Source organism: Anthonomus grandis, chromosome 1, assembly GCF_022605725.1.
Source record: "Anthonomus grandis grandis chromosome 1, icAntGran1.3, whole genome shotgun sequence".
NCBI lineage: Eukaryota > Metazoa > Arthropoda > Insecta > Coleoptera > Curculionidae > Anthonomus > Anthonomus grandis.
In genome coordinates, this window is record NC_065546.1 from 8,008,238 (window position 1) to 8,020,513 (window position 12,276).

Here is a 12,276-nt window from a genome sequence, read left to right on the forward strand (position 1 = left end):
CCTGTCAATTTTGCCAAGCAAGATGGCCGACATACGATTTTAACAATATAAGCTTCATACACGTGATTGATATCTAGGAACGCACCAGACCCTTTCCACTTTTGAGAGGACTCTTCACTTTTTTCACGAGGTAATGTTGGGATAGGTAAATGATAAAATTAGTCTTATTTTAGACAACCAGAATTAGGTTCTATCATAAGAATTTAACGCAGTAATATTTGAACTCTTAAAAGACTATTACGAGCCATTTTACGCTAGATTCAAACAAATAGTTGATTGGCTTAACGCCCTTAAAACCTTAATACAAAAGCCGAATGTCAAGCCAACAAACGTGGTGCATAAACGTTTCCAGTCGTCAGAGCTTGGCTATAAACCGCCTTTTCCCTATTAAATGCGGGATTACGTAGGTCTGGAGCTCTTTATCCTAACAAATTGGTTTCCGACATTTTACTATTTACCGCTAAAAAATATAAAATCCGGATTTTTCGCCTCGAGATTTTGGATTTTAACGGTCTAATGCACACGTAAGATTAGTCACATTTATCTTATTAAAAAATAAACCGATTACAACTAAATAAATTTGGTACCTTTTCATCTCTAGATTAAATATTCTTCTTATTTCCATTTTCCACAACAGTAATTTCATATTCTTTAAGCTACTTACTTCTTTATAGTCGCTAAAATTTCCAAATCGGCGAAAAGAAGCTTATGGAAAGTTCTAAAGTTGTCTTAAAGTCATAGGTTGTTCTTTTGCTCCTTTAAAGTGCAAAATGTACATCTTAAAATAGTTCTTGTTCCGGAAGTCTGGCACTGAAGGCGCCGTCGTAAATTTCGCCCGTCGCAATTTAGGATCCCGTCGAGACTTTAAAATCATGCTGTGTGAAATTTTCATTGTTTATATAGTTTTTTGCTCAGATGTGGCATGTTATTTTTAACTACTCTCCTGCTAGATAAGAGATGACGATATTTAAGACAAAAACCATTTTATACTTTGAATCATCAAATTATGAAATCTTCCTGTGATAGTATCTACAGACTAGTGCTGAGGAAAAAAGTTAATTAAAAAAGTCTTAGCATTAGCTCAAAACTAGAATCAGTTGCATATATCTACAATGGTTAAAAAATATAATAAATTTATATATATTTTTAAAAAATATTATAATTATAACTATCTTATAAAGAACATTCAGCAAGTAGGAAACAAAATTAAATTACCTGTGAAAACTATTTTATTTTCAGTATCATTAATATCACCTATTACATCACCCATTTGCGCATACACCTTATCTGATAAATTATACTGCAATGGGTTAGGCCTTAGAGTATATTTAACTAATATTTGATCTCCTATTGGCTTAAATGAATTGTCGAAACAGTGGGCTGCCAAGGCAGTTGTGCATATAGGGCTCCTAATGGACCCGTCATGCCCCACCGGGGGTTACCAGAGCCCAGCGGCCTTAGAGAAACCGATAAGGCTCTCTGGTCTGAAGGACTTAAAGTCACTCGGTACACTGAAAGTGTTACCCAAGTATTTGAACATGGCGCGCGTGAATGCTGGGCACTCTCCGACTACATGGTCAACGGTTTCATCCTCCTCACTGCACCATCGGCATTCCGGGTTGTCCGCAATACCGATAGTGCCAGTGACCGGTTAAAAGACCTGTCACTAGCCGAATTTCGCGTCTTTTTAGGCGTAGTAGATTTTTGGTGAGACAGGCAGAGGGCCCACCTATGTGCGCTTTGGCCAGATGGTCCCCCTATTTAGCAATGCAGGTCTGTTGGAATTCTGCCACTCCTCTCTACGTGCAATGTGCGTCACGAATCCCTCGCAGTCCACAGTCACTGGAGCCATGCAGTCACTGCCCATCAGAAGGAGAGGACATTCCTGTATGGCCCGTGACCAAATTTTTGCGTGACCGGTCTCGCCAGCACGTGGTTCGCCGAGGACGTATAGCCTGTACGCATTCCTCATTGCCTCGAATTGCACAACGAGGTCCAGAGGCGGAAGGCTCAGCAGAGTCTCGAGCGCTCTAGTTGGCGCCGTCCGCATGGAACCCGGTATGCTGAGACATGCAAGACGTTGGACTCTGTCCAGTTGAACACGAATTTTCGCTTTCTCCGTACATGGCCACCAAATGATAGCCCCGTATGAGAGAAGAGGTCTCACAATGCGCGAGTAGATCCAGTGGAGGATCTTAGGAGACAGACCCCAGGTATTGCCGAAAGCCCGCCTGCAGACCCATAGCGCGCAGGTGGCCTTCTTCATTCTGGTGTCTGCATGATCGTACCAGGAGAGTTTGGGATCTAACTTGATTCCCAGAAATCGAACTGTCCTGGAGTAATGCAGCTGCACGCCACCTAGAGATATAACAGGGGGCGTGCCAAAGTAAGTTACGTCTCCTCGTGAATAGTAGGAGCTCTGCTTTTTTGGGGTTAATCCTGAGACCCCCGAGAGGCACCATATGTCCACCATACGCAGGGCTCTCATCATAGGGCCCCGCATTGAGACGGCGTCTTTCCCCGGGCAAAGGATTACCAAATCATCAGCGTAGGCCTGTGTGTATAGGCCAGCATTGTTTAAAAGATTTATCAGGCTGTCGACCACAAGGCACCACAAGGTAGAAGTACAATACTCCTCCCTGCGGGCAGCCCCTAGCCGCCAACGTTTCGACAATCTCGTTGTTGAGCTGGGCAGACGTGACGTTTCGAGAGCATGGCCTCTATCCACCTAACCAAACCGGGTTCTGAGCCGCTCTATTGGCTTAAAATCATGAACTAAGTACCCTAAAATAATATAATGGTCAGTATATGATATAACGATTTCAGTTTTGAGAATTTAAACCAATTACCAACTCTTTCTTTAAGAGATGAGTTTGTTGCGTTTTTATCTACTTCTGCTAGTACTTCTTTATCTTTGTTTGCTTGTGGCTCTTCTACAGCATCAAAATCCTTTCTTACTACTCTGTCCAATTTTTGTGGAAACATTTTCTAATAGATAGTTTCTTGAAATTGTCCCGGTATATATGATGCCATTCGTTTTTTCCCACATTTATCAGTAGCTTCGCATAGTTCTACTGCTCCAGGTCTTGTATCTTAAATAGTAAATTATTTTGGATTATAACTCTTTACTTTCTCTTGGATTAGAATTCCAGGATGGGTATAGATGAATGATTGCAGGATTTAAATTTTTGGTACTAAGAAATTGGTCTAGTAAATATACCGTGGCAGTTACAATCCTCTACAAGGATACCATCAGAACCAGGTTTTCGATTTTGCTTAATACATTCAACTACCCTTGCACGTACCTTTGCAAGCTCGACATTTTCCCGAGGAACCTATTTTCCACCTACAAGAGAAATAATATTGATATTTAATCATTACAATATGTTAAAATGTAAGTAATTCCAGAAAGTGTTTAAAGATTTAATTTTTTCTTACGATATTTTTCATGGTTCCTCATTACAGTTCTTAATAATATCTTTAGGTTTATCAATGCCCGCACAAAAGTTAGCACTAACTTTTCCTGCTGTATCTTCCATGCATGATAAAACAGCCTTTTGAGTACCTCCATCACAAGCATCAGAGCACTCAACAAACTCACCTTGAGTTAATCAAGTATTATTAGGATTTATAAGTTTATTGAAAATGTTGTTATATTTACCTGCTTCCTAATGATAATGGGGCTCGTAGTTTGAATCTATTGCTGGCTCTGCCCAATGATAGAAAAATCCTGGATTCACTTCCTCAAAAAAGTCAACCTTAAATATATTGAACCAATGAAAATGACATGTATTCTATATGGCTGAGAACTTACAAAAAATACCAAATCTTCTTTAAGAGGTCCGTTAATAATTAGTTTTTTTTTGGCTCGATGTGCGTATAAATGCCAATTTGTTTGCCAATTTTGTACTCGTTGTCGAGTTGTTCTGTACTAAAATATTTTGTATAATTAAAATTAGTATAAGAAAGCCACTGGTTACCATATCCAAGTTTTAATATATTCAGTTAAACAGGACATATATATAGTCCAGTTCAGAGATCTATTAGAATCTTTGATGTACCGCGAATAGTCTGTGTGCCGGTGTTGCTTGTATTGTCACATAGCATGCATGTTTAAATCGCAAAATTGTATTTGGAAAGAATCATAAAGTTATAATCTAAGCGATATTTAATCATTCCATTAAATAAATAAATGATTGGGATTTTTTTTTTAAATTTAAACATTTGAATCGTAAAATTTGACTACATCCGCCCACGTACTATTTTGTTTGACGTCTGACCGCAGTCACAGCCACTCAAGCGTGAAAAAATGCACAGGTCCGGCCTTAAAATTTATTTTTATTTAAAATTTTATGTTATTATTCTGGATTTTTGGGTTTAGTTTTATAAAGCTAGAAATTCAGGATAGTTGATAGCAAGATAATTTTTAATTAAAAAATATGATATAAGTATGTTAAATCAGTTTAATCAAAAATTTTTATTTAATAAGTTGAGCAAAATTTTAATTTAATTTAATGAATATGAGAGATTAGGTGGTACAAATTACTTGGGCCCATTTAAAAAAAAAGGATGGATTACCTCTGGGATCATCAATTCCATTAAAAATCACGATAAACTAAGGAGGTTGACTCTGATACATCCTTTAAATTTCCAATCAACTTACAAACTCTACAGAAATGTCCCCACTAAATTAATTAAAAGAGCTATATATTTATTTTTTAAAAACAAATTAAATACAAACATAAATGATACAAAAAAATATATGGGAAAAAATTTATTTGGGTACGGCCCCGTAATCCTCAAAATCAGTGGGATAGAGAGAGATACACAACCACTTGAACAGAATCGCCAGAACGCAAGTGTTTTATCTTTGTTTAATAGACTGGCTAAAAAGAGGTGACAAATCTATGAGTGCTGGAAGTGTTTAAAATATTTTGTAAGATGCTTGGATTTTAGTCCGCGGTCAATTTTTTGATATTATTTTCTTGTAATATTCTTTTCTTTCTAGAAATGGACATTTTCGAAAGAAAAATAAAAAATTGTGTAAAACATGGGGTTTTACGTATATTTTAAATGATTTCATAGATAAACTGTATAAAATTTTGCCATTTACATCTGTATATCATGCAACAATAAATACGATATAAACGCACGGACTAGTTAGTGTGGCATCTGCGACACATCAAAGATTCTAATAGATTTCTGAACAAGATTTTACTTATCACCATTTAAATAAAATTTTGATTTGCTGCTGTCAGAAATGGTTATAATGTTTCCAGATGGCTTTAGTTCTTCTATTGCAACCTTTTTAGCACCTGATGGTATTACTACGACTTTTGTATAACCTGAGATAAAAAAGAAAAATGTTATCTAAACTTAAAAATAATTGCTTTACATCATTAATAAATACATATTCATTTTACTACTTAAGTACTAATTTATATTAAAAAATAGTAAAAACCTTGTCCAATTTCCTTGTAAGTTTCTTCAACAATTTTACATTGCGTTCCATCTCCGTTGCAAACACCACATCTATCTTCAACGACTTCTGAATGTAGGTTATCGTCACAACCTACAGCCTAAAATATTATAATTATCTAATTAATTAATTATTCATAATTATCCAACTTGAGGCTTTCATTGAAATTACCTTGCAGGCTCCAGAAATGCACATGTTTCTTGTACCTTGCTTACATGGCGTTCCATCTTTTACGACATTTTCAAGCTTACTAAGCGCCATTTCCTCATTAAGACAATATAGTGCACAAGGTTCCGCTATAAATTAAAAGAAAATGTAAAAAAATTAAAATGACTAGGTACTACTAATTTAGTATTGTTACAGTTGACTAAATAAGCACTAGGACCATTTAAACATAAGCTATGAACCATAAATTTTAATAAAATTATTTTAACTGAATAGAGATAATAGAGAAACATCAAATTCATTTTTGTTTACCAAACATGTACTTCAAATTAACATTTAACGAATGCTAAAATGCAATTTAAACAATTTAAAGCTAATTTAAAGCTTGTTAATATAACTTTAAAGTAGAAGTGAATGCAAATGCCTCTTAGATTATTTTTACGTAATACATTTTTTTTTGTTCAAAAGATGACCGATGGATGGGATTGAATTTTAAAAATTTATCCGTTTTTGATTTTTAGCTACGTAAGATTCATAGAATCACTTTTTTCTTTTAGGCAGTCGGAAAATAATTTTTACGTATTTTGAAGACACTAAAAACGAACGAATTATTTGTAAATTAGCAGAAGCTAATATGAATTAGAATAAATTAGAATTATTAATGAATTTAAATGAAATATATTTTGATTCTTAACTGCCTGGGAAAAATATAATAATGATGTAGTATAGGTTTTTAAGAAAATACAGGGGGACAAGAGGTGGAGGTCTTGGTCTTTATGTAAAAAAAGGTTTAGTTTTCTCTAATTACTCATTCAATTCTAGCTACATAGACTTTGAAGTTATGGGTATAACGCACAAAAAAAATAATACATTTCTATTGTTAAACTTATACCGCCCACCTTCAGGAAATATTTCAATTTTCCTAGACAATTTGGAAGACATTTTAACAGGGGTAGTTACACAATTTGATAATATAATACTTGTTGACCAAAGGGGGAGAAAGTAAACTCAAAGTCTCATAACTTAAGCGTCTATTAAAAGGTTACGCGTTTCGCTGCATTAGGGCATCATCAGACCTAAATAAAATTATCAAAATATGGAATAAATAATACGGAACAGAACGCTAATTAATAAAAATATAAAATAAAATAAGTCTAACTTTAAGTTCATATTTTAGTCAATAGCGATACACGATGGTGTAGGCTTATTTTATTTTTATATTTTTATTTATGTTAGTGTGAGTCAGTGTGTAGTTTTTGTATTTAGATAGGTATGTTTTTTCTGTTAATTAGCGTTCTGTTCCGTATTATTTACTTTTGATAAGTTTATTTAGGTCTGAATGCGGCAAAACTCGTAACCTTTTAATAGAAGCTTGAGTTATGAGACTTTGACTTTGAGTTTACTTTCTCCCCCTTTGGTCATATATTTAAGTATCTTTGAGAATAATGGATAATTATTTTGAATTACATAATTATTGTTGGTGATCTGAACATTAATTTTTTATCACAGTCTCTACATGTCAACCGACTTAAATTATTAAAGAACATTTTTAATCTCTTCCAGCGAATCTTGGAGCCTACCAGAACTAACTTAAATACGAATACCGCTACCGTTTTCAATATAATTATTGCCACCCAGAACTTGTTATCTGTTCACTCCAAGTCCAAAGCAGTATCTGAATCTTTAACAGATCTCAATCTCATATATTGCCTGTTCCAAAAGCCTAAAATAGTTGGCTCCAAGAAAGGGGTGTTATTTAGGGACTATAATAATATAATTATTACTGATTTTAATGCGGATGGATTTTTGATCTAATGGGACGACTTGTACCGGGTGTCCAAATAAGAAAGGACGCCGGCTGTATCTCGGAAACTATTCATCGCACAGCGCTGAAAAAAAAAATTTCTTAAGAAAAGTGGCCAAAAAAATGGCTGGAAAATATTTACAAGTTCCTAAGACTACCACAAGAGGGCGTAACTGCACAGTAATTTCAAAAAATTCAAATTTCGTCTAAAATAGCCAGTATGAGGTACCATTTTGAAAACATCAGAATAATCTTCATTAATTTTGCCTTAATTTGACTAAAGAATTTTCTTCATATCTGGAAGATCATAAATAATGCAACTTTTTAATCGCCCTGTACTCAGATTCTTTATTAAAAGTAATTCAAGTGGGTACTCGTTTAAAAGGAAATTCAAAGGGCTTTAAAAATATGCACCTGTCAATGTCACTTTGTTTTCAGTGAAGCACATTTCCATTGAGCTTGGTCATTTGGATGTGTATAAAATTCTTCCAGAATGCTAGTCAGGACTTCGCTTGGGGTACAGCACAAGTACTTGTCTTACAAAAATATCAAATGATGCTCGCTCCAGTGAGAAACAGAAATCTGGCATCTGCATGGCTCTACTCGATTTTAGTAAGGCCTTTGACCACAAACTTATAAATATATCTGGACTGCCAATTCAATGAAAAGTAAATGACCACTACTAGGGCGCCGCCATTTTGCGTGATTGTGTCCTTTTGATGTTGGTCACTCTGACAACTTTTAGTTGTGCCAACTGCAGGGAAACAAAACAATTAAAGTTTTTGAGAGGTTATGTTTACAAAAGTTCAAAATAGAAATTTACATATAGGTAAGAATTTAAGATAGTTGCGTTAGATTTGTGATTTTTCTGGTACTTCTTTAAGAATTTCGTTAAAATTTATGAAAGAAAGTAATCCACAGCTAAAATCAGACAAAGTTTTGTTCAACTTAGAATAGATGCATGCACTTTAAAATATTTTTCTTATTATTCCGATAATCTTGAATCTTATAAATCCTAATATCATGAAAATGATAATATTCATTTAAATTTTTGCTTGTATTTACTTAACAAATTTAGTTAAAAACACTTTTATTTTCTTTCTAGTTTTACTATTACGAGTTTTACTTTCCTTCCATGTACAGTGTTACATTAATAGGTACAACCATCTATAAAAATCAAAATGTAGATAATTTCATCATAAAACAACACAGACAGACAATTCACAATAATTCGGTTTTGAGAAACTGAACCAAATACCTTTAAATAAAGATGGTGATACATTATTCACGTATTAAATAAGGAGAAAGATACATCGTCTGTTCCAGACGATATACCCAAGCATCGTTTACAAATCGCCAAAAACTAGGCAATCCGCTATACTCACACGCCAAACGGCAGCGTCGTCAACTTCATTACTGTTATTTAATATATTTTTTGTTGGCAACACTAAAAATATTCAGAGTGACCAACATCAAAAGGACACAATCACTATAAAAATGGCGGCCACCAGGCAGTGGTCATTTTTGGGTATCTTATTTAAAATCCGCTAATCTAACCACGTTACTGATCTAAATTCTTTTTAAGGTGTAAACCTTTTTTTTCCAATGCACTTAAAATAAGTCTTCTCATTTAAGAACCAACTCGTCAGGTTATTTACACCTTATTTTTTCATGTTACTCTCCTTCTTTTTTTCTGACTTATTTTTTAGGGCATAATAATAATTTCATATTTATTAAATTTTCGGGAGGAATGAATTTTCTGTAAATTTGCTTCGATGTCTAATTACGAAGAAGATAAGAACAGAGAAACATTAGCAGTTTTATGAAAGAAATTAGGAACATAATAGCAAGATATTATAATAATTACGCCCATCCTGTTAACATCAGTTTAGTTAGCACTTTTGTAACTAATAATCTTACTTACAAGAAAATCTCCTTGGTCTGCGACCAGAATCATCAGGTTACTACTCAAGTTCCTTGCCTTTATTATATTCAACAAGTTTTTAGTGACCAAAAATAGTAATTTAATATTTTACTTAAAACTCTTTCATTAGTTAAAAAAACAAAAGAGTCAGTAATGAGACCCCTTCTTCTCATTACTCATCCTCTTTACAACCTCATTCACAAAGCTAAGCATTTTAATTAAAAATAATCCTGCAGACGACACAAGATAAATTAAGATCAAAGCAGTTGAGTTAAAGAACGCCACACTTGACGCATGTATCGCGATCTTTCTGCATTACTGACAGTGTAATTCGGCTTTGATGACTCTTAAATTTCTTTGGCACGCGGGCAATTATTTTTATTTAATTTTTCTAGACCCTTTATTACATTCAAAACTTGATGTACTATTAAAGTAAACATATTAATGTATTTTTCTTTACAGATTGGTTTCCAGGATGGCCTCAACATCAGCATTACAACAAACAACCCAATGATGATGGGTTAAGCGAGCAGGATTGCGTTGAAGTGCGCAGGACTTACACTTTGCCTACCACATCAGTAAAGCTCGCTCCTGGGTTTATGTGGAATGATAGAGACTGCGCCACTCCTAATTATTTTATTTGTGAAAAGCTGCAAAATGATGGTGAGCATAAAGAATAATTTGTATGAATATAGAGAATAATATGTATCCTAATTTTAGTTAAATCTTTAAAGAAATAGGAAATCTTAAAAAGTCATTTATGGTACTTAAAATGAAGTTTAGTAGTTTTGATTTGTGAAAGTTTATTAAATTCGTACCGTTTTTTTGTTTACTGCTTTTATCATTTATCAAAATGTGTGTTATTATTATATGGTTTTCAGTATGAATTTTTGGTTGAATCAATTGTACCACTTGTTTAATAGTGCTTATTTAATTTGTCTGAATATTTCGTGTGAAAAAAATGGCCCATGATTACGAAAACAATACACTGATTTGACTGATTGGCATAATACTTACCTATGAAGAGTGCCAATAAAATGCAACCGCATAATTCAGGTTCTATGTGGCAAGTCTTCCTTTAACAAATTACCTGGCTCCACGTATGTTTGTAAAATTTACTTATTAGACTTTGTGATTCAGGGTATTTAAAAGAACAACTGGAATTGCTGCTCAACCTGAAATATTATAAATTGAAGAAAACATTTTGTTGTGAAAACCACAACACTGTCAAAGTCACAATTAAATATTTGCACCAAATACGTTATTCACTAATAAGTACGAATCGTGCTTAACGATTACGTAAGCAGCTCCAGACACGAAGGAAGTATTTAGTAGCTCTTCATCTCTCACACTGTCGATGCGCTCGATCTCTGTATAAGAAATATTTCCCGGAATTTCTAAAAATAATAAAAAGTTTAAATATTGGCGTTTTTACTAGCAGTTTTTCTCTGTACTCCAAGTGTTGGGTAAATAAATGTGAAGTATTATGCATTTGAAGTAGTGATGGGTAAAAAACGGATTCTTTTTTACAATATTAAAGAGATGTAAAGAAGTAACCCTTATGTGTGTTTTAATGTAACTTTTGCCTTTCCTGGGATAAAATTCAACCTATGGTTGTGGTCCTTCGAAGTCAATAGTAGAATCAGTTATGCAGTTCTACGTGGTGTAATATTAAGTGTTGCACTCCCCTTAGATGTTGAGGATTTAGGAAAACCCTACCCCTTCACATTTTAGAAATGGTCGAAGACGAGTCAACAATGAATACTAGAGCAAAGCAGGTCAAGTTAAAGTTTCTGATAGTGTGGAAGATAATAAGACAATCAGAATATTATCCTTTCATTACCAACAGGTACAAGCATTACAAAGTGAAGATCATCCTAGAGGAGTTGTATTTTGCCTGTGGCTTTTAGAGCAGTTTGACAAAAGTGAGATAGAGAGATTCGGTTTTTGTGACACCGCTGTAATAAAACTAAAGGTGCGCTATTCAAATTCGCCATATCTCTCTTAATGTTTGTACTACAGGGTGATTTTGACAAAATTGAATTTTCACTTATCTCCTGTAACTCTGTTATTATCAGACATAATAAGAACTGATATTTGTAGATTTTGTTGCGTAGAATCCAGTGACGTATTTAAATTTTCTTTATAGATTACATTTTTTGACATATCAACTTTTTTTTAATGGGACGCTTTATTTTTTTTTAAATATGTTTCTGCTTACCAAAAGTTTATCAAAAATAAAGCATATACCGGGTGACACAGAAAAAAGGGAACACTAAATAACTTTGGTCAATACTTTATAGAATGGAGAATTATTTTTGTTGGGATTGATATCAGTAAAATTAATCTATAATTGATTATTGCAAGGAATGAATAAAGTAACTTTAATATATCATTGCACCCGGTATCTTAGCGCATTAGTAAAAAAAAGATGGCCTATGCGACGAAGAATTTTTGGATTGCAATAAGCGACAGTATCTCTCTCTTTTGTTCGTTGAAAGTACCACCATCTTTTCGGGTACCGCAAAAACCTTAATTCTACAAACTCAAAATTAGTGTAAACAGAAGCGCCTCAAATTCATGAGAACTAAAGTGCATGAAGATCCAGCAACTAGATCCTCACGGGTAAGTCGTTAAGGCCCCTTTGTTTCGCCGCTCAATGGTGAATAATAGCAAAATTTCTCTTTTTATACAGTCCACAGTTTTATCTCATTTATTAGTCGATTATTCACCTGTTCATTCAAGTAACATTCACATGTTATTTCTCAAGATAAACAAATGAAATTTGGGTATATCGATAGAATAGTTATAAGAGCATCTTTTGACATATTCTATTGTTTTCCACCACTATCGGCTTAACAAGAAATTACACTAACTTTCTTATTTTAAATGGGGCACTTGGTA

At 33.9% G+C, this 12,276-nt stretch overlaps 1 protein-coding gene across 2 annotated transcripts in view; it reads left to right on the forward strand.

Annotated features, from left to right (window-relative positions):
• The window catches only part of LOC126737949 (uncharacterized), a 541,322-nt gene that overhangs the window by 440,968 nt on the left and 88,078 nt on the right, over nucleotides 1–12,276 (forward strand). For both annotated transcript variants that reach the window (XM_050443074.1, XM_050443084.1), the window contains exon 8: nucleotides 9,835–10,035. In XM_050443074.1, coding sequence (XP_050299031.1) covers nucleotides 9,835–10,035 — 201 coding nt within the window. The remainder of the gene's footprint in view (nucleotides 1–9,834; nucleotides 10,036–12,276) is intronic.